Raw genomic sequence first — 23,819 nt, forward strand, 5'->3', positions numbered from 1 at the left:
CTTTGGACTATTTCTTCATGTTTCAATGACATCACAAGGATATGGCTACTTTGTTTCCTCCTATCAAGTTATTGACTGTTTAAACATCACATATTTCTCTTGTGGATTAGCAACTAGTTCAAGCTATTGCATTTTAACCTCAAATGTCTTGGTCCTTGACCTAGATTTACATTTGGATCTCTTTTTCTTCTTCCTTGATTTTGATGAATCATGGGTTGTGGTCAGTGAAGCTGGTTGTGTGAGTGCTTTGGGCAAGTAGACCCATTGATTCCTTGCATAATACCCTATTTGGAAACCCATGGTGGCTTTGTTCTAACTCTCTATCAATGATTATGGTCGTATGCCCTAAGTCTTCTCGTTCTTCTTAATGAGGTGCTTTTCCTAGTAGTCATGAAGACAATTGGTTTATTCCTAGTAGCTTGGCTTTCTCTTTTGGATTAAGAGGATTCCTACTATGTGGTTCTCTATCCTCCTCTTGTGCTTTGAGTAGTTCCTTCAACAATACCTAGCTATGCTCACTAGGGCTCTTGTTTGTCTCTATGGTAGGTTTCTTGCCCTTCCTTAGAAGGTCAAGTGTATCCGGTGTGCTTCATAGTCCACCTAATATTTGGTTGCACGATTGAAAGATCTTCCAAGAAAGATTTTCTTCCCATGTCCTCTCAATCTAGAAGCAAATAAAAAATGATGGCCATGATTTCAATTTCTATGGTAATGAGAATTGTGCATTTTTCGAGAAAGGAATATGGAGATTGTTTGTAAGGTTTAATACGAGAAAAGGCCAGGTTGACCAATCTCAATCCATACATCATAGGTCAAGATGTTCAAAATGGAACATTTGTCAATGAGAGCATCAATGACAACTTAGGAATGAGTTTGATCCTAAGGTATGCAAGAGTTATTGACACTTTATCTTTAGGGTTAGTGTTAGTGGCTTTGTTTGACTTTTTAGATGTTAGGCTATGTAGACTTGGATAGGGTACTACTTGATTCCTTATGTGTATGACAATCATGATATGTGTTTGTGATGCCATAGTCAATGCATCTTAAATTAGCCTTTCAATATGTGTTGGTCTCCATCTAGTTTGCTAGCCTTGGTAGTGGCTCTTGTGTTGCTAGCTCTACCATATTGTGAATGGATAGTAAGACGAGAACATTGTCAAGGTTTTGTTGACTATAAGATTTTAGGACTTGTAGACCTAAGGTCTAGTCCACTATGTAATCATGTCAACTAAGTATCATGTTCTCAATAGCCTAGTAAAAAACTCATGGACTCCTCTTGCACTATCAAGTTCATATGAGTGTGCTTTATGCCTTGAAGCTTTATGGCTCATGGATGTCTTCCCTTAGTCTTTCAACTTGGTTTCTTCTCTAAATTTTTTATCTCTCAAATAATTCCTTTCCTAGAAGTTCTATCTCTTGAGCCTTTGATGTTTTTCTCCTCAGGTTATTGTTCTATGAATCTTCCTTTGGTTAATCCTCCTCCAGATCTTGCACAAGGTGTGAATGCCCTTGGCTTTTCCTTGATGTGTCTTTATGCTTGGCTAATATTGTCTTCTCGAATTCCTGCTCCTGATGGTTGTGGTTGCCTTGGACTTGTAGATCTAATCACCCTTGTAAATCCTCTATGACACTTAGTTATTACTTTTTAAAGCTCTAAATAGTGGTCTTTTAATTAGATTGACCAATGTGCAACCGAGTGTGTTGCTCAACACTAGCTTAGAGTCAAGTAATAATGCTCTAGGGAAAGTTCCTTTACTAGTCTTAGTCAATGAAGTAAGTAAAACCCACTAGAGTTTGGCATAAAGAAAAAGAAGGTATGATTGACTGAGTGTAGGCTTGGAATTTTGCAACACAACACTTCGGTCTATGCTCTAACGATGTTGAAATCGTTAGCTCAAATGTTGACTTCTCCTCTCAATATCTTGGTCTTGGTGCACTCTTGGATACCCTTGTAATGATTTGAAACTAGTACAGTGTTCCTAGCCCTTGATCGCTATAGCTCTCTTGCACTAGCCTTGTAATGATTGGAATTTAGCACTTGGCAACTCAATTGGATGGTTTCCCCCCTCAATGTAGTGGGCTAGTGCCTAAACATCTAAGTGACTATGGTGTGTTGCAAACTGTGATCCTCAGTGTCTTGGGTGCTAAGTGGGTCATTCCTAGATGCAATCTAAGTGTGTGAAGGTTGAGTCTAGGAAATTGTCCTAACAACTAAATAACCTAGAATAAAGTGCATCAGCTAGATGACCTAAAGGAAAATGCACTTAAATGGAACCTATCCTAGGTAGAACTATGTGTGTAAAAAGAATTGTAGAAATAAGAATGGTTGGGATCCTAACCTAAAAGGATAGGATGTGTTAGTGGGTATGAGTAAAATGTGCACCTAAGGTTTTAAGTATGAAGACTATGGGTGCATTAGGAATTCCTAAGATGTTGACAAAACCTATCCAAGGCTAGACTAAGAGTGGTTCCCCTAAGTTGCAGTGACTTAGTAATTGTACTATCCTATGTGCCCTTGGTATGTATAACTAAGAGTGAAGATCTACCCTTGAAGTGTGGATGCTTATGATGCATAGGAAAGAGTGTTAAATACTTGTAGTTGGAACCTTGATCCTGCAAATGATAATGAGATGTAAGAAATGCTTGAATGTAGCTTAAACAATGGTGCAATGGTTCCTATGATTGTCTTGGGGAGGTGCATACTCCAATGTGGAAAGGCAAGGGTTTAAGTTGTTGTTTATGCCTTTATGTAAGAAGTATTATGACCTCAAGAGGACAAAAGGTTTGTGCCCTTAGTGAAAGGTCGATGCACCTTAAACAAAGAGGTCTAAAATGCATCCTAAGGTGAAGGATTGATGCACCTAAGGAAAGATGGTTCTATATGACTTATAATAGCTTTAAATTGTAAATCTAAAGTGCTCGACTAAGGTGCATATGTCCCTAAGTGTATTATTTGACTTATGTGATGTAGGGGCATATCCAAGAGTGCAAGGTCAAGTATGTGTGTGGGTGCCCTAATGTGTGAAGGTGTCCTGAGGAAATTTTGTGCGAGAAGGATGATGCTAGCTTCACGCCCTAACACTACACTTGTGGTGCTTATGTGCCCTAAAGCTAAGGTGCACACGTGTCTAAGTGCTAAGAGGGTTGTGTCACCACCTTGTGTGTGCACTAGTGATTGTGGTGCCTTAGGCTAGGGATTGTGCAAGAGAGTGTGATGTGCATGGGAATAAGCTTAGCTCTCACATAATAATACAAAACTAAATAGGACGTGTCCATGAAATAACACGAGTACACTAAAAATAATGCATTGAAGCTCCAAAAATAATACACCTTCAAAAAATATATCCAGTACTTGCACATTGACTTTGCCTTGATATTCTTTGAATACCTTTGACTTTACCTTCATAATTCAATGTTAACAATAGGGTTATCAAAAATTGATCCTTCCTTATTTAACTATATGTTGCACTTGTAGTTTCACATATTAACTCCAAATAATAGAAAAGATGGTAAGTTCACAACAAGACTAATGAATTAAAGGGTCTCTTAATTTCTCCAAGCCATGGTTACAATGCATCATCTTTATAAACATTCGAAGTAGTGGGTACACCATGTCATTATTGGTGGTTAGTTCAAGGTTGGAGGGGCAATAACTATTATCATTCACTCGCTGTTGCTATCCATCCTCAAGTATAAGAAGGTTGTGTGATGCATTTGTGTGGAATATGTAATGGCTACAATGGGGATCAATGTATGAAATGCCATCCATTTTCGTAATCCTGCATGAACCGTGGTCTCTAGCTCCAACTTTCTAAAGTGCATCCTCTTTAAAAATAACCAGTTAGAATGTTTTTAGGGCTAATATTTCATGTGTTTTGCAGCTTAAAAAATCGTTCTTGTTTGTTCAATGTTTTCACAACCTATTGCTGAGAGACATCTAAGCATGGATGTACGAAGAAGAACATGGCAGGCAGCATTGAAGGTAAATTTGACCTTTAACATCATCCCATCATCCCTTTGGGAGGGAAATCTGCAGACCTGTGAAGTTGTTCTCTATCGGAGGCCTTGTTTGTAACGGGCTCGTGGGAAGGCCTCCTTAGTGGATACGAGTGTCGGCCAAGTGAAGAGCAGGTGTGAAAAGAACCTAAGTTCTAACTATGTCAACCGATAGATTGGATAAAGGAAAGAGGCACGTCAGATGGGGACAAGAAGTTTGCAGAAAATAGTGCGTTGTTGATCACACGAGGAGAGGAGAAGAAGAAGGCACGCACCACTGAGGCCTACTAGTCCCAGTAGAAGCGATTCGCAAGTTGAGAGAGAGGAGATCGATCACACAGGCACAATGCGGGCTTGCTGGCCGCTTCTGTCTTCTTCTCCATCTACGTCACCTTCGGAGGTGATCGGCAGTGGCGCAGCAGCAGCAGCTGAGGTCGCGCGCTTCTCTTCTCTGTGTGCATCATCATCGTCGTCGTCATTATCATCATCGCCATCATCATCATCATCATCATCATCATCATCATCATCGCACAGTCCTCGCCGGTGTGGCTCTACCCGCCATGTGGTTTGCCTGGCCAAGATTCGCAAAGACACGGACTACCCCTGGCCCGAGAAGCTCCGGGGGGACGTCCATGAACACTACCTCACATTCCTGGCCCGTTTCAAACCTCTCCCTAGCAAACCCAAGCCCATGACCCTCCCTTTCGAAAGGCCACTCGTGGACCTCTCGAACAAGATTCAGGAGGTTGGTTACTCTGTGCGTTTGTCCCGAGATTTTGACCTTACACAGGTTCCTCACACATTTCTGGTTGCTCTTTTTTCCTTCAGGTCAGAGAGCTGGCCGAGAAGACTGGCATGGATTTTAGTGTACAAATGAAGGAGCTGGAGGAAAAGTACGACCAGGTAGTAAAGCAGCGTCTTCTTCTTTGGTCTTTTCAAACTACAATGACCAGTGCTTTGTTTTTTCCAGGTTCGGAGAGAATTATACATGCATTTGACCCCAGTGCAGCGTCTCAGTGTCGCGCGACATCCTAATCGACCCACATTCTTAGATCATGTCCTCAACATGACTGATAAGGTGCCAACAGATTGGTTACTATACTTTTTTGCACGTTGGCCTGGATTTGTTTACTATTAGTTTTGATAATTGGCCTGGCTCAGCAAGACATTGATCATCTTAAAATTGCATGCTCATGTTCTAGTGGGTGGAATTGCATGGTGACCGAGGTGGCTATGATGATCCAGCTCTGGTCACAGGCATTGGGAAAATGGATGGGATGAGCTTTATGTTTATGGGGCATCAAAAGGGACGGAACACAAAGGAAAACATCTATCGGAATTTCGCAATGCCAACGCCCAATGGGTCAGTTGTTGAAACCTGATCTGCAGTGCATTTGAAGGGAAAAGGTCAATGGACGTTTGCTAACACTTTTTGTACTTTGTTAGGTATCGCAAGGCTTTGAGGATGATGAGACATGCTGATCATCATGGCTTTCCAATTCTAACTTTCATCGATACTCCTGGTGCATATGCGGGTATTCAAGCTGAGGAGCTTGGTCAAGTAAGCTTCTTTCTCTTCTTAAAAAGGTCTAAACATGCTATGCAAATAATATCTGAAGTGGCTGACAACCTGTTTGGCTACTAAATCATAATAGGGGGAGGCCATTGCTCATAATCTGAGAGAGATGTTTGGTTTGAGAGTACCAGTCATAACAGTAGTCATTGGAGAGGGTGGTTCAGGTGGTGCCTTGGCAATTGGGTGTTGCAACAAGATGTTAATGCTTGAAAATGCAGTTTATTATGTTGCCAGGTAAGCCTTATGCAAAATTTTCATTGATTACTTAGTTTTCCAAAGCCTTGGGTGAACATTTTGAACTTGTATGTGCGTGTGCATGCACCTCATCGGGATTCATACTGTTAACCCTCACAAAAATAATGTGTTACTTCATTTATGTGATAATACTTAGATAGATGTCTCAGAGTCATACAACTTATATTAATGAAATAGTGGAGAAGTAATTTTAGCTGGCTGATTTTGAGGAAGTTCTCCAAGATTAAAAGAGTCTTGAAGAAATAGTAATAGAGAATGTTTTTAAGTGTAGTAGTATACATTCATTGCATACACACTCACCCTCAGCCTATAGAGTGGGAACGAAGGCTTGATGTAATAGGCAATAGAAGCCCACACAAGCCTTGGGATTCAGGTCTGGTATGTGGGATGCTGAAGGCAAAGTCAATAAACACACACACACACACACACACATATATATGAGAGAGAGAGAGAGAGAGAGAGAGAGAGAGAGAGAGAGAGAGAGAGAGAGAGAGAGAGAGAGAGAGAGAGAGAGAGAGAGAGATGATTTTTACGAAGAAAAAAAAAGAGAGAGAGAGATGATTATGTGCGGCTCACATAAGAGGTTGTTTTAGTGTAGTTGGATTTGGAAAATACCTTGAACTTCATGGGATGGTCTTTTCATGTGGATCTCATGCAAACTGTGGGTTTTGGGCCTCATATGTCCAGGCTGATCTATACCATCAATACAAGTGCTACATCTTGTGGTGTGCTAAATGGTGGAGTCAGTGAGTCCTTTTACCTCGCATGCTTGGCTTGACAGGGCTGTCCTCTAAGCCTTCTCCTTTTGTGTTTGTTAGTCACGCCATCCTTTCTATGTTATCATATCTTGCTGACATGGGACAGCTGGCTGGTTTATCTCTCCTTCATGATTGCCTCATGGAGATACATTCAACAGCCCGTGTACATATCTGTCTTCTTCATTTCAGCATTCATTCATTGGAGATTTTTGCATTCTACTATCTCTTTTCTCTCCCTCTTCTTTTCGTGTTCATTTTCTTTGACTTTGATCATATGCTTCCACATTCTCTGCACGCAGACATGGTATTAGAGTAGCATGGAAGGGCTGATTGATCATTGGCTGACTTGAACGGGAGATTTTAGCATGACAAAAGTTTGCATTTTCAGTGTTCAAGGGTGAGCGGGAGGGCTTGTTAGAATAACATGTATGTTGTGATACCATGTCAAAATATATGACGAATCAGAGAGATAGTAGGGCTTGCAGGGGGAAACATAGTGTATACGGCAAACACTGAGAGAGAAGAGAAGCTAAAACAACATAGAAGAACAAGATGATGAAGCACTGAATCATGTGATGTGAAGAAAAGTTGATACAACAGAGTCAAAGCTTAGAAGTGAGTGCATCGTCCTGTTTGAATCAAGCGGCAGAACTTGTAGGGAATCTACACAGTGAAGGGAGTGAAACACAGTCCTTTGGGCAGTGGGCTATCAAAGTAATCATTGGAAGGTGAAGAATAGTTGTCGAGGGAGTGAAACACAATCCTTTGGTGTCAAGGATGAAGAAGATGACCTGAAGAAACTCATGCTTGATGAGAAGGATGAGAAGGAGGTTGCAAGATGTGAGAATGATGCCAAAAGTTGATAAATGCAATGACGTGACTACTCGTTTGCCAAACGCAAATACTAGGGGCTGCACAGACTGATGCTAGGTGCTTGAAGGTTGATGCCAAGGTAGAGAGTGTTGACGCCAAGGTGAGAATGGTGTCATAGGTGCTTAAAGGTTGATGCTGAGGTAGAGAATGTTGATGCCAAGGTGAGAATGACGATACCAGGTAGGGGAAAGTTCTCTAGACAGCAAGATGCAATGATGTTTGATGCTTGAAGGGAGAGAAAGTTGTCGCCAAAGTGTGGATGTTGATGTTAGGTTGGTGGAAGCTCCAAACACAAGGCTTGATGGTGTGGAGTAGGGTGCTTGAAGCAAAGGGTGAAGGTGGTGTAAGCCAACCATGATTTTGGAATTGCAATGTCCTTTAGAGGGTGTGAGAAACAGGGGAGAGACTGGAGAGAGAATGGTGAAGAGTGTGGGTGGTGGTGGATAAATGAGGGGAGAGGTGGCCTATATATAGGCCCTGACTAGTCTAGGGTGGCACAACCCATTGACAAAGTGCCTCGAATGAGGGTGCTGTCTCTTTTTGGGGGCTATCAGTGCGAAACCCTAACTAAGATGAATAAATTGAAGAAGTGCTTTCTCAACACCCCCTCTTAGGCCCCAAAAGGGATGAACTTTGAAGAAAGAGGAGTGAAGAGAGGGAAGGAGAAGATGTAGAGAATCCTTGAGATCTAAGATTTCCACCGGAAAAGTAACTTATAGTAAGGAACAATAGACGGGATGATCTATAGAACTCAACTCCACCTTGGGAGAGATGCCACTAGCTCTATAACTCCATACTGAAAGGAATTCAAAGGCCTCATCATCAAGTTGTGGCTGAATCTCCAAGGCCTTGATCTACGTGGTATTGGAAGATCTTGTGTATCAATAGGAGAAATTACTACTCGGAAGACGGCCATCCCCAAAGAGTAAATGGTGGGTGAAGAACTTCATGATGAACAAGTATCCCTTGGAGGGTGGAGATGTAGGGGCCCTTGCGAAAGTCAAAGAAGAAGTAGAAGTCCTCGTCAAGGGCAAAGAAAGAACATTTTCCTCTAGATTTCCTCTCTACGAGAGAGAGAAAATCTATAAACTCATGGATCATGGACTCCGAATCATTCGATGACTAGGACAGTGCCGTTGATTGTGTTGAAGAAGGTATTTGGGATACCAAAGATGTTGAAGAGCTCCCAATGGTGGCCTCTCAAACTTGAGTAGTAGAGGGTGGGGAAAGATGAGGCTCATGTTGAGCCAAGGGTGGGCAACGACTGTTGTCTCTTAGGGGAGCAGAGTGCAGAGTTGAAGTAATGGAAGGTTTCGAATAGCCATTGCCTTGCAAAGGAGTGGATTGACAAGCAGTTGGTATCCAACAATCACTATCTCTCGATGGAGCGGATTGCAAACTGCAAGTTGTTGTGAGGGCAACCACTGAACCCTAGAAGCAGTAGAGGAAACCTTCATATTGCATTGTGGTGGTATCAAGGAGATCGAGGCACCGGGGGATCCTCCTTTGGCGCAAAAGGACTTAGTGTGTGTTCGATGTCTGATTGCCTTGAGCATAAAAATTTGAAAGTTGGTGCAGAATAAACTTTGTGGCCCAAAAAGGAGAGGTGACATGAGTGCTTGGGGGAAGACGCGTGTGCTACGGTGGTGTAGGGACCAAAGGTTGATGTCGGTAAGCATCGGTGGGGGGTCCGATGATGCTGCTATAGGCGCACTCAGTGGTTAGTCGATCTGCGTGTGGAGAAGTCATAGCATCAGAGTGTTAGCCTATAAAAGGGAGGGTGGGAGGGAGAAGAAGAGAAGGGTATCTCTATCTCTTAGTGATGCAATGGAAATGAAGGGGATAATCAATAGATGATGCTGAACCTGCAACTTGTCTTTGCCTTCTTTGATGGACATGATCTTTAGCTATCAAAGCTCCCACGCTTTGATACCATGTCAGAGTAATAGGTATGCAATGATACCATGTCAAAATATGTGACAAACTAGATAGACAATAGGGTTTGTGGGAAGAAACACAGTGTGTACAACAAACACTGAGACAGAAGAGAAACTCAAACAACACAGAAGAACAAGATGATGAAGCATTGAATCATGCTATCTGAAGAAAAGCTGATATAGTGAAGCCGAAGCTTAGAAGGTGACTGCACTTTCCTATGTGAATCAAGCGGCAATACTTACAGGGAATTTGCATATTGAAGGAAGTGAAATGTTGCCCTCTTAGGGATGAAGAAGATAATCAACAGTTGTCAAGGGAGTGAAGTGTAGGCCTTAGATGTTGGAAAGTGGCCCAGGCTACAAAATGCAGATGCTCGAAAGGGCCAAGGCAACAAACGTAGATGCCAAAGGCCTAAAGAAATTGACATTTGATGAGGAGGAGGTCGCGAGATGTGAGAATGATGTTGGAAGCCGACAAATGCAGTGATGTGGCCACTTGTTTGTCAAACACAAGTACTAAGGGCTGCATAGGTTGATGCTAGGTGCTTGAAGGCTGATGCCAAGGTGGAGAATGCTGATGCCAAGCTGGGAATGATGATGCCAGGCAGGGGGGAAGACCTCTAGACATCAAAATGCAATGATGTTTGTTATGCTTGAAGGGAGAGGAAGCTGTTGCCAAAGTGTGGATGCCAATGCTAGGATGGGGGAAGCTCCAAACGCAAGGCCTGATGGTTTTCAAGCAATTATGGACGATAAGGTTCGTGTTGCTAGCTCCTCCTTCCGATTAGAAGCTCTAGGGGAAGAAATACCACATTTGGCAGATAATGATGTTTGCCATCCTAGAATTCTATGATTTGGTAGAGCTCGTGATTGAGGCTATAGATTGTCTATAGCTCGTGATGCCTCCAAGCTTTCTGCTGATGAGAAAGCTGAGTTGGTGAAGGTACAAGTACAAGCACATTGGAATAAATAGAATGGTGCATCCACTCCTTTCTATTTCTCTTTTGCACTTCGGCCATGATGGCTCACATTGAGCATTTGATAATTGCTTGGGAGATATTGTTGGAATTAGACCAGTTGTATAATCGAATGACCGTTATGAAACGGGTGTGTTTAGAGGTATAGATGTGGATGTTGAACCCATCCAAGTTCATTTCCTTTCGGAAGCATGTCAATAAGCGTGGGCAATTACAAATACAAGTTCAAAACACAAGGAAGGTGATTACCTTGGAGAACATGGCAATAACTCTTCTTTCACAAATATTGCCCCAATTTAGTGTGTTCTATTCCGCCTTGATTGCTTCAGGGTAGACAAATATCCTTAAGTGGGAGAAGTTGGTTTTAATGGTCATGGCTTAGGGGGAACAACTCAAAGGTTAGAACACTCCGAAGTCGGAGGCATATATAGGACAATCTTCCTAACAAAAGAGGAAGAAGAAAAGGAAGAAGAGGATGAAGAAGAAGAATAAGAGAAAGAGGAAGAGGAGAAAGAAGAAGAAGAGGAAGAGGAAGAAGAAAAAGAAGAGGAATGGGAAGAAGAAGAGGAAGAAGACAAAGAAAAAGAAGAAGAACGGAGGAGGAGGAGGAGGAGACCAAGTAAGATAAAGTGAAGGAGTCTACTTGTTACATTTGTGGCAAGATAGGTCATTGGAAGAAGGATCATCTCGACAAGGACAAGGACACCAAGAAGGAGAAAACTACAAAGAATTTAGGAGTGATGGTTGCTCCTTCATCGGTCATCATCCTCCATTTCAAGGTGATTGAGAATGCTCCTTTGATGGCCTCTGATGTAGTGAGCCCCCTAGTCTCATGAGTGGATTGTGGATAGTGGCACTTTCTACCACATGACTCCTTCTACGGATGGTATTGCTGTCAGAGTGCAGCGGTGCGGAAGCGTAGGACTGAGAGAGAGAGAACGCAGAGAGAGAAGAGAGAGAAAGAGACAGTGGACGATGAAGATCTGCTGTATAAAGAATGATGAATACAAAGATATGCAGATATATACACGGGCGCAGTGCGCTGGACTGCGTGTCTCCACCTCGACGATGCAACCTGCTGTCCACCTCGAAGTCCGCTGCAGTCTGCACTGTCTGCTGTCTGAAATCTGCGAACAGAGACGGAATCTGCACGTGTCACCGGTCTGTAATCTGCGAGCAGAGAAGTGTACCAGACTGCTGAAAGTGCCAGGTATAAATAGCTGAGAAACGGGGCAAAAGAGGGCGCCAGAAATAGCCAGGCGGCTGCATTAAATGCAGCCGACTGGTTGCTGCAGGTCGGACTGCCACGTGGCAGTCCGACTGTGCAGTCCGACTTCACCAGCCTGCTGCCCCTGATCAGGCTATGACCTGATCTCTAACACCCCCTCTCAGAGCCTGGGTAGGGCAGAAGCCTGAGGGATCTGGAATGTCTCCGAAGTAGAGCCTGAGGAAGCGCCTTCGTAAACAAATCCGCAAGATTGTCCTCCGTCTTGCAGTACTCCACAGTGATGGTCTCATCCAGAAGCTTTTCTCGAATGAAGTGGTACTGGATCTCAATGTGCTTCGTCCGGGCATGAAAAACAGGGTTCCTTGCCAAGGCAATGCAACTCTCATTGTCACATCGCAGCAATGTAGGACGAGTCTGGGGGCACCCAAGCTCCTCTAATAATCTCCGAAGCCACACAACCTCGCATGTGGTGGAAGACGCGGCCCGATACTCCGCCTCAGTAGACGAAAGGGCTACCGTGGGCTGCTTCTTGCTACTCCATGAAATAACACCGGAACCCAAAGTAAAACAATAACTTGTAGTAGACCGCCTGTGGTCCACATCACCGGCCCAATCCGAGTCGCTCCAACCTGCAAGTACAAGATCTGACCCATCTGTCCCTGCGGGGTAATGAATCCCTAAATCAGACGTCCCCCTCGGATACCGAAGTATCCTCTGAGCAGCCTGCCAATGCACCGTCTTAGGTTCACTCATGAACCCTGCCAAGAGCCCAACAGCAAAACATAGATCAACCCTAGTGTTAAGAAGCCAAATCAAAGACCCAATCAACTGTTGATAGTGGGACGCATCCGCCAGAGGAGAAGCTGAATGGGAAGTGGCCTTCCAATTCGGATCCATAGGAGTAGATAGGGCCCGACAATCCTCCATCTCAAAAGACACCAAGAGCTCCTGTACATATCTCTGTTGAGAGATAAAGATCCCCCTCTGAGACTGATAAATCTCATGGCCCAAAAAGAAATGGAGTAGACCCAAGTCCGTCATCTCGAACGTCCGATGTAAAGCTGACTTCGTCTCTTGGACCTGCTGTGCATCATGACCTGTGACAATCAAATCATCAACATATAAGACAAACAGCACACAACCATCCTCGGAAGTGTGAACATACAGCTGCGGATCGGCCTTGGACCGCCGATATCCCAACTGAGACTGAAGGAACGAATCAATCTTCTCGTTCCATGCACGCGGAGCCTGCTTGAGGCCATACAAGGCCTTCTTCAACCTGTAGACTTTCCCATCTGAAGAACCAAAGCCAGGAGGCTGCTCAACATAGATCTCCTCCTTCAAATCACCATTGAGGAAGGCCGACTTCACATCCAACTGATAAATAGGCCATCTCCTATGGCCAGCCAAAGCAAGAACAGCTCTAATGGTCGCCATACGAGCTGTGGGGGCAAAAGTATCATGACAGTCAATACCTGGGCGCTGTGCAAAACCTTTAGCAACAAGGCGAGCCTTGTGCTCATCCAAAGTACCATCGCTTAGGTATTTAGTCTTGAAGACCCACTTGACTTCAATCACCTTCTTCTTCGGGGGGCGGGGCACGAGTAACCAAGTGCCATTCCTCTCAATAGCCTTCAACTCGGCTTCCATAGCTTTCTTCCATGGTGCGGACTGTAAAGCCTCCTTCACGGAGGTGGGCTCTTGATCCTGCATAACACGGGTCATCAAACAATAGTTGGAGCAAACAAGCTCCGTAGAATGTGCCTGGTGCCTCCGTGACCGTTGCAGACCATTCTGCGGTCCCCACTCCTCAGGAACCCCCTTGATCCCTGAATCACGGAGTGTGTCACGGGCCCAGCGAGGAGGAGGCCGAACCTCCCCTCGTCTTTCTCCATCAGCAGAAGACTCTGGAATATCCACCGGCGGTAACTCCTCAGAGGTGTCCGGTGGAACAGTAGACTCTGTGTCAGAAACAAAATCATAATCAAAAGGCACGGGCTCCAGGGGAACTGTAGAAGGAGCCCAACTCTCCCCTGGATCTCCAAGAACGGGATGCTCCTCACCCGTGAAGTAGCCGGAACCTCCACAAACCGCACATCACGGCTAGTGTACACATCCCGCTTCACGGGATCATACAGTCGGTAGCCTTGGGACTGGGAGCTGTAGCCAACAAATACCTGTTTTCGGGAAGCCGCTTCAAATTTATCACGGTGAGCCTTGGGAATGTGAACATAGGCATCACACCCAAAGACCCGAAAGTAAGAAACATCTGGCTTCGTCCCAAAATAAGCCTCAAATGGGGTCATCCCTTCCACGGCCGAAGTAGGGGATCGATTAAGGATGTGGACTGCAGTAGCCACAGCCTCAGCCCACAGAACCTGAGGGGTCTGTCGGCGCTCCATCATGGTGCGCGCCATCTCGATCACACTGTGGTTCTTCCGTTCAAGAATACCATTTTCTTGAGGAGTGTTGGTATTGGCAAACTCCTGGTGAATTCCTCTATCTGCACAAAACTGAGCAAACTCATTAGAAACAAATTCACCTCCCTTGTCGGATCGCAAGGTCTTCAACTTCCGGCTCGACCGGTTCTCCTCAAAGAGAAGCCAATCCTTGAAGTGCGAGAAAGCTTCTGACTTTAGTGCCAAAAAGTAGGCCCATGTCATCCTGCTATAGTCATCCACGATCAGCATGAAGTACGAGCTCCCACGCAGGGACTCATTCCTCATAGGGCTACATAGATCCGTAGATACTAGCTCCATCGGTGAAGTAGACCGCCGCGAAGCTGTGTGGGGAATGGCATCCCTATGCTGCTTCCCCCGAATGCAGGAGACACATGGCTGCTGGCTCACCACTATATCCGGCAACCCTCGAACAAGTTGTCCACGTGACGCCCTCCGAAGATAGTCATAGTTCAGGTGACCAAACCGAGCATGCCATAACTCGGACTGTGACTGAGAGGTAAGAAGAAGAGTAGTGAGGGCAGTGGAAGACTTTAGTTTGTAAATGCCGTTCTCCTCATATCCGGATGAGAGAACCTTCCTCGATCCACGATCAAGGACTCGCACCGTAGTACTGTCAAACTCCACCATAAGACCAAGGGAGCAAATCTTATGAACTGAAAGGAGATGGTACCCTAAGCCAGGTACATGCAAAACCTCTGAGGTATGGGTCCCACCTCGTCCATCCGGAATAAGCTGCATCTTACCCCGACCTGCCACAGAAACTGAAGAGCTGTCTCCAATGAGAATCTGCCCACGCGAGGGTCGCAGCTGGGCAACACCATCTGATGAAGGAGTCATGTGCCGTGAGGCACCACTATTAACAATCCACTCTCGAGCCTGGGGAGCCGTCATCGCAGCATCAGAAGCATTCGGTGAAGCGTCCTTAATGACAGCTAGATGAAGAAATGCAGCTGATGAGGGTGCAGCCACCGCTCCAGAATCCTTGGTGTCCTTCGTGTCTTTGTCAGGGCAATCCTTCTTCAATGGCCAGTCTTTCCACAAATATGGCATGTGGAGTCTTTGTCCTTGTCCTTCTCCTTGTCCTTCTTGGACTTGTTATCCCCCTTCTTCTTCTTTTGGTCCTTCCCCTTCTTCTGAGAGGCTTGACCTGTCAGCGCCTCCGACTTGGAAGCATTCTGTCCCTTTAACTGTTCCTCTTGGTCCAAAACCATAGGAACCAACTCTTCCCACCGAAGAGTCGACTCTCGCCCCGAAGCTATAAGGGCAAAGTAAAATGTACCGAATCGTGGCGGCAACTGGGACAAGAGTGCGATCGCCATGTCTTCGGAAGAAATCGGCTTCCCTGCATTCTGAACCTGCATCTGAAGCTACCTTAGCTTGTTAATGTGCCCCCGTAGCGAAGAAGACTTATTTACAGACAAGGTCCTCATCTGTACCTCCAAAGAAACCCTCTTCATTAGGGTCATCCGATTGTACATCTGATCAAGCTCCAGCCATATCTCCCGAGCCACCGTCAAGTGCTCGATGTGAGCTATCACGGCTGTAGTGCATGATAGAAAGAGAAAGGATCGAATCCTGGCATTCAGTTTGTCCCAATGAGACTGGGCCTTGGCCAACTCCGCACAAGCATCGGAAGAGAGTTTGGACTCATCTCTTACCGAGGGCCGGTCAATCTCCTCCTGTACCAACTCCGCCAAATCATAGGACTCAAGTATAGCCAACATCATGACACGCCAAATGCGGTAGTTATCGCCGTCGAGCTTCTGATCTGTAGGAAGAGCCGGTAAGACAGGCACCTTCCGGTCCATTATCGCCTGGAACTCCAAGTCCATCTCTGTAGACATCTTCACCTGCAATGCCTTCACAAACGCAAAAGCAGCCCCCTCTGACTGGGAAAACTCAGCCTGCTAAGGCTCTTCCGCGTCCTGAAGCTTCTTCACCCGCCGGAGGCGATGAAAAAGCAAAACCTGCACTTGTAGGCTGAAAACTCAAACTTCCTCCGCGTCAAATAGCAGTAAACAGCAGCAAATCCACCACCTGTACTCCTTTCGTGTGCGCCCACACTCGTTTCAGCCTTGTTCCAAGGCGCAGCCCTCCTGTCTGCCCTTAAACACAAAAAACGCAAATTTGTGTCGCGATGGAAACTCCTCTTCAGGTTGATTTTGCGCTCAGTCAGCCCTCAAACACTGCTCTGATACCATGTCAGAGTGCAGCGGTGCGGAAGCGTAGGACTGAGAGAGAGAGAACGCAGAGAGAGAAGAGAGAGAAAGAGACAGTGGACGATGAAGATCTGCTGTATAAAGAATGCTGAATACAAAGATATGTAGATATATACACGGGCGCAGTGCGCTAGACTGCGTGTCTCCACCTCGACGATGCAACCTGCTGTCCACCTCGAAGTCCGCTGCAGTCTCCACTGTCTGCTGTCTGAAATCTGCGAACAGAGACGGAATCTGCGCGTGTCACTGGTCTGTAATCTGCGAGCAGAGAAGTGTACCAGACTGCTGAAAGTGCCAGGTATAAATAGCTGAGAAACGGGGCAAAAGAGGGCGCCAGAAATAGCCAGGCGGCTGCATTAAATGCAGCCAACTGGCTGCTGCAGGTCGGACTGCCACGTGGCAGTCCGACTGTGCAGTCCGACTTCACCAGCCTGCTGCCCCTGATCAGGCTATGACCTGATCTCTAACAATTGCCTGTATGCATTCGATGCATATGCGAATTCTCATAGGTGACAGCTCTTTGGTCCCTATCAAAGACAAAGGTGATATCTAGATAATTTCACACGGGCAAGGTGGTGCCCACATATAAGAAGTTCTCTTTGTGTTGGGCTCGGGATATCATCTTCTTTTAGTGAGCAAGATTTGTGCTCTTGATCTCATGATCGAGTTTGATAAGGACTCTTTCCAGGTTCTTGATGGAGCTTCTTGACGAGTTCTTTGTGTAGGTCATGAGGAGAATGGAGTCTTCAAGATGCAGACTTTATCAATCTTTGTTTTTCTTCTTCTCTCTTCACAGACTCAAATTGAGCTATGGTATACTTGGTTTGGTCACCTCAACTACGAGTACCTTAGGAAGGTAGCTTGTGGTCCACTTGTGCGTGGATTACTAGAGATTGGGGTGAGCCACCGCCATGTGTGTTTTATATTTGTGGCAAGTAGCATAGAGATGTGGTTTCCAACAAGGCTTTGCATAGGGTAAGTGGCCCTTGTTGCTTGTTTCGACGGACTTATGTGGATTGATGCGGACAGAGTTCCTTAAAGCAAGTTTATACTTTATGCTAATCGTTGATGATTTTAGTACAATGACTTGGGCACATTTCTTGGAGTTGAAGTCGGGAGCGTTCCCTCACTTAAGGGATGGGTTAATCTTGGGCATATTTCTTGGAGTTAAAGTCAAAAGCATTCTCTCACTTTAAGGATTGGTTAATCTTCTTAAGGATAACAAGTTTGGTAGAAAACCCAGGACCTTGTGTTCTGACAAAGGAGGGGAGTTTTCTGTAGATTGTGGCATTCACTAGGAGTTTGCCAACACGAATACATCTTTAGAGAATGGCATATTGGAGCGGAAGAATTGCAGTGTGATCAAGATGGCATGGACTATGATGGAGCATTGGTAGACACCTTAGTGTCTATGGGCCAATGCAGTGGCTACCGCTATCCACATCCTTAATCGATCCCTACAACGGTCGTGGTTCATATGGCACCTTTTGAGGCTTACTTTTTTTCAAAAGTCTGATGTGTCTTATTTTAGTGTGTTCATGTGTGATGCTTATGTTCACACCCCAAAGAAATAGAGTGATAAGTTTGAGCCACTTCCAAAAGACAGGTGTTTGTGGATTATAGTTTACAGTCCCAAGGATATAGGCTTTATGATTCTATTTTATGGGAGGTATACATGAGTTGAGATGTTTTGTTCTTGGAGTTTCCCCTTGTAGAGGAGGGTGTTGAACATCTTGTACCTAGAGATCTAGGTGATAGTTGGGCATCTATGTGAGTGCATTTGGAGCCTATGCCTCTTGAGGCTCCACCATTAGTGGAGTAGGATATTGCTTCACCCATCAGATTCACTTGTTGAGACGGCACCAGTGGATGCTCTAGAGACTTTAGCAAAGGCAAAGCGGCGAGAGGAGTATTGACCTTCTCATTGGGTGCGTGATACACTTGGTGATGCAAGGATTGAGGGAGTTTTTGAGGAGTGGTAGTCGCAAGATGGCAAGCGGCAAGCTTGGAGAAATGAGGTACACTCCACCCAGCTTGTTTGTACTAACTATTGTGTGATGTCTTGTGCCATACATGATACGGAGCCTGTCAGAAGTGGAGCAGCGGTGAAAGCATAAACATGTGCTGAAATAAACTGCTGAAACACAAGACAAAAAGAGAAAAGAAAAGAACACGATACAGATGAGAACTCAGATGTATGCACGGGAAATGGAATCCATATATCTGAACACGAGACAGTCGCATACAACAGTGAGTCACTGGCTGCGTGGGCACTGGCACTGGCTCCTCTCTCCACAGAGTCTGCAGATGGTGAAGATGAAGTGACTGACTGAGGAGGAGCCACTGAGTATAAATAGGCTAAAAAAGTGGGGAGCAATAATGCTGGTCGGACAGCATTAATGCTGGCCATCTGGTGCATAAAATGCTCCACTGGCATAAAATGCCACACCAGAAAAATACCTAAAATACCTAATAAAAATGCCCAGCCCAGATCAAGCTCAGACTCACACATGAGCTGACAAATACTCTGCTAACACCCTCTCTCAGATCATGAGTGATCTGATACAATACAATAGTACAATGAAAAGGGATCAGAAACTATACAACAGAGAACCACCAAGTAGAACCATGGATATCCAAGCAGTGGGTGATCAAGCCACCACCAAGGTGCTTCGGAGAGAACCTGATGTCGATGTCGATCGTACCAAACACCTGAAAATAGAGAAGATCATAGCATGTCTCTGTGTCCATAATCAATGTCTCGCAGTAGCATACAAGACCATCCTGTCAAAAATGCCCCTGAACATAGGTGACCATGGATTCCCCGCCTTTGGCCAGACCACCAAAGTGTCCCCTCATGTGAGCTCCAGACGAAAGCCTCCCGCTCTCTGTCAGATGACCAGCTCATCATGAACCTGGATGTCAATCCCAGCTCCAGGATTTGATTTCACCAGACTGAAGTCGATGCGTCAGGGACGTCCCTCTCTGGAACCTGTGCACCTGTATAAAAGTATAGATGAGGCGCGGCTGCTCCATCTGAACACCCGCTCACACTCCCTCTCTGGCACAAGAGAGTCGTGAGGGATGACCTCATCACCACCACTAGAAAGCAGCCGAGGAAGGGGCCACCAAGCCCTTCCCGCGATCCGAAGAAGAGGATCCCTTGCGCGCCTTGGACTTCACCTTGGTCGGAGGATCGGAGTCGGAGTCTGATGAAGGAGAGGACTCATCGGTAGAGTCAGCATCCCGCTTCGTCTTCTGCTCCTTCTTCCTGGAAGCCGCTAACTTCTTGCAGTCCTTCCGCAAATGTCCCTTCTTGCCACAGTGGTAACACTGGGCCTTCAACTTCTTCTTCCAGTCACCCCTCTTTGAAGCTACATAAGCCTCACCTCCATAATGTGCCGGAAGCCGCCCCTGTAATCTCAAGGATGCCTCATGCTCAAGAAGCATCGAGGTCATATGTGTAAAACTGACAGGAGTCGATGATGTCTGTGCCCGCAAAGCATTGGCCACTCCATCAAACTCCGGGGGGAGCTTGTAGAGGACCGTCCCGACAAGATGCACCTTGGGAAGAGCAGATTGCATGTGCCGAAGCTAATCCTGTACCTGCGTAACACGAAGAAGAAAAAACTGAATAGTATCTTTCGGCTCAAACTTCATCTGCTGGAGCTGGCCATAAAGTGTGACGGCCCGCATGGTGGAAGGTGCCTCGTACATCTGCTGCAACTTCTGCCATACTTCAGGAGATGTCCTACAGGAGGTAACCGCCGGTAAGACCGCTTTAGAAATACACCGAAGCAACGCCGAGTAAGCACGGGCATCGTCCGAGTCCCATGTGAGCACCGCTTCCTCATGGTTGTCCTCATCAAAGTCTTCAGGAAGAGGAAAAGGACGGAGAGGTCGAGCAATAGCTCCACAGACGATGTACCATAGCCGCTTCTGCACAAACCAAGCTTTCATGACAGCACTCCATGTGAGATAATCAGGTCCATGTAACTTATCATCAGTGGAAGTGCACGGAGGAGCCATATGGAGAGGATAAGAAGAGAAGTAGAGAAGAGATGGAATTTAGAGAGGAAACACAGCCAAAACACAAGCACAGACTACAGAAAATGAGAGTTCACATGCAATAGAACCCAAAATCTGATCAATAGAAGACAAAATCTGCTGCAGAAAGTCAAAAAATCAGTCAAAAACTGCCAAAAACAGAGAAAACGGCCTGAAGTAACAGTCACCCAGCCACGAGAGATGCTGAATCAGCAAAACGCAGGCTGTAAACTGGAGAAAAACAGGTAGAAAACTGTCGCCAGCAGCTGCAGATGAAAAACGCAGGCAGCAGAAGGTGCGTAGGCAGCAGAGGGTGCGGAGGCAGCAGGCGATGGCAAAACTGCAAAAAACGCAGGCTGAAAACAGCCCCAAAACAGGTCGCCTGGCTGCGACAGCAGTCGTCTGATCAGCAGGGGTGCAAAACAGTCCTGAAATCAGCAAGAAAACACAGCAGAAACACAAATCCTGAAAACTGATACCATGTCAGAAGTGGAGCAGCGGTGAAAGCATAAACATGTGCTGAAATAAACTGCTGAAACACAAGACAAAAAGAGAAAAGAAAAGAACACGATACAGATGAGAACTCAGATGTATGCACGGGAAATGGAATCCATATATCTGAACACGAGACAGTCGCATACAACAGTGAGTCACTGGCTGCGTGGGCACTGGCACTGGCTCCTCTCTCCACAGAGTCTGCAGATGGTGAAGATGAAGTGACTGACTGAGGAGGAGCCACTGAGTATAAATAGGCTAAAAAAGGGGGGAGCAATAATGCTGGTCGGACAGCATTAATGCTGGCCATCTGGTGCATAAAATGCTCCACTGGCATAAAATGCCACACCAGAAAAATACCTAAAATACCTAATAAAAATGCCCAGCCCAGATCAAGCTCAGACTCACACATGAGCTGACAAATACTCTGCTAACAGAGCCCACCTTCGTGAAGGAGGCTTTGTAGTCACAACATTGGGAGAAGACTATGGAGTAGGAGTTGGATGCGATTGAGCGGAATGGCACTTTGGATCTTGTGCCATGGCTCATTCATTGAAAGGTGATTGGAGTCAAGTGGATCTTTAAAATCAAGTATCATAGTGATGTTAGTCAGGATAAACACAAGACGTGGCTTGTTGCAAAAGGATTCATGTAGAGGCTAGGAGTGGATTTCCAAGATACCTTTGCACCTATAGTTCCAATGGCTACCATTAGGGCTGTTCTTCTTCAGCTAGGTATAGGAGATGGTCGGTTTATTAACTTGATGTGAAGTTTGGATTCCTTAATGGAGATTTAAATGAGGATATCTATGTTGAGTAGGCTCTTGGCTTTTTCTCATCCAATGGCATAGTGCAGAGGTTGAAGAAGGCTCTTTACGGCCTCAAACAAGCTCCGAGTGCTTGGGAACAGGTAGATAGACTCATTTCTCCAAGGGCAGTTAGGGTATTGGTGTTCCTCTGCTAATCCCCAATTGTATGTCCACACCTCAATTGGAGGGCATGCATTGTTTGTGCTTTATGTGGATGATGTCATTTTGATTGGTGACCATGTCTAGAAAGTAAACTAGGCAAAGGAAATACTATATGAGATGTTCGAGATGATGGATATGGGCCTTCTCCACTTTTTTCCAGGTCATGAGATTTGATAGACTCTGAGGGGGATTTGCATTTGCTAATAGTGGTATGTGTAAGAGCTTTTGACTACGTTTGAGATGGAGGGGTGTAAGGCTCTTTCTACCCTCATGGATTTGAATTGGAAGGCTATAGCCCATGTAAATTCGCTAGCGGTGGATACTATCTGCTATAGGCAATTGATTGGGTCATTGATATGGCTTCTTAATACTGATTTGTGTTTTCTTGTAGATTTGCTTACCGGGTTCATGAGTGAATCAAAGTTGGTTTATTGGCAGGCTACTATGAGGATTTTGCGGTTCTTGAGAGGGATCCCCAACCTAGGTATTTATTATCTGGTAGGTACATGAAATTCAATCTTTATTCTACAGGGTTGGACCGATTTTGATTGGGTTGGAGATGTTGACCACAAGAGGTCAACAACATGATATTGCTTCACATTGGGTGTAGATGCTTATCTCTTGGAGTAGCAAGAAGCAGCCTACTGTTGCCTTATCATCTACAGAGGTGGAGTGTTGAGAACAAGAAGAAATCCACATCAATGTATTTTTGATCAAGAATGAAGAAAGGTTGATTTTCCCTCTTTCTACTCTTATCTTGTAGAGAAATTAGTTGTTTTTATTGCTAGGTTAGTTTATGCATGTATGCATGTTCATCCTTTGCATAATCTTGTGAGAGAGAGAAATATTTTTCCTCACTCGAGGGTTGATTGTAATTGAGCTCATTTCTTACAAGATTTGGATTGAGCTGCGAGTAGAAATATACTCCTTTGGGGGAGGGGAGGGAGGGAGAGTCATCATCTTCAAACCTCAGTCGGGTTTCATTTCTCTTTTGTGTCCATGACGGTGATTCTCTCTTTCTATTTTCTTGGTTTGTTAGTCTTTAAAATAAATAAATATTATAATCGTGAGCATATTAGGACTACAGGGTGTTTACAGAAAGGGCCTTTGTGAAGATGTTTACAGCATAGATTAGCTCTAGCTCTCCATCCAAGATATGCTCTTGTAACATGATGGCAATGGACCTTAAATTTGTCTTGTGCGAGCATGAAAGGTTCTTTGCAATGGTAAGAGCACTTTGCTTGTTGCACCAAAAAAGAGTAGGTTTGTGTTGAGAAAACCCAATAAATATTATAATTGTGAGCATATTCGGACTACAGGGTGTTTACAGAAAGGGCCTTTTTGAAGATGTTTACAACATAGATTAGCTCTAGCTCTCCATCCAAGATACGCTCTTGTAACATGATGGCAATGGACCTTAAATTTGTCTTGTGCGAGCGTGAAAGGTTCTTTGCAATGGTAAGAGCACTTTGCTTGTTGCACCAAAAAAGAGTAGGTTTGTGTTGAGAAAACCCAATGCCCACTAACATCCTTCTAAGCCAAATTGCCTCGAGTGAAGAGCATAGTGCATGATACTCTACCCTCGTCAAAGATAGAGCAATGATCGGTTTCTTCTTACTGCTCCAAGAGATCACATAAGATCCAAGGGAAAAGGCATACCTGGTAGATTTGTGGGTGTTGATATCACATGCTTGATTTGAATTTGACTAGCTTGGAAGTGTGACCTTTTTCCCATAGAGAATCCTGTATAAACAATTGCTTTGTAAGTACTGCAATTCATGTATAGTAGCTTGCCAATAGGAAAGGAGATGTGAAAGAATTGAGAAGAGCTACATAATAAGAGATTTAGTTGGGTATAAATGAGCCAAATTAGTGACCCAATTAAACAATGACAGCGGGACATCATTGCAAATCTTAACTAATCTCGAAAGAAAGTTTGGACGACATAGGAGTCATGGGGCAAGAAGTGGTCTTGCAAGTAGCCATGTTGAACGTGGTAAGCATCTTAGTGATCCAAGACTACTAT

General features: G+C 45.0%; 1 protein-coding gene across 1 annotated transcript in view; it reads left to right on the forward strand.

Annotated features, from left to right (window-relative positions):
- Nucleotides 1-4,194: 4,194 nt before the first annotated feature.
- LOC148009515 (uncharacterized) overlaps nt 4,195-23,819 on the forward strand; it is a 47,175-nt gene continuing 27,550 nt past the window's right edge. The window contains exons 1-6 of the mRNA XM_087673290.1: nt 4,195-4,741; nt 4,825-4,899; nt 4,967-5,074; nt 5,199-5,359; nt 5,443-5,557; nt 5,652-5,806. Of these exons, the coding sequence (XP_087529416.1) occupies nt 4,343-4,741; nt 4,825-4,899; nt 4,967-5,074; nt 5,199-5,359; nt 5,443-5,557; nt 5,652-5,806 (1,013 nt within the window). The 5' untranslated portion in view covers nt 4,195-4,342. The remainder of the gene's footprint in view (nt 4,742-4,824; nt 4,900-4,966; nt 5,075-5,198; nt 5,360-5,442; nt 5,558-5,651; nt 5,807-23,819) is intronic.

Source organism: Lygodium microphyllum, chromosome 30, assembly GCF_053477565.2.
Source record: "Lygodium microphyllum isolate KBCC chromosome 30, Lygodium_microphyllum_v1.1.10, whole genome shotgun sequence".
In the NCBI taxonomy this organism is placed as follows: domain Eukaryota; kingdom Viridiplantae; phylum Streptophyta; class Polypodiopsida; order Schizaeales; family Lygodiaceae; genus Lygodium; species Lygodium microphyllum.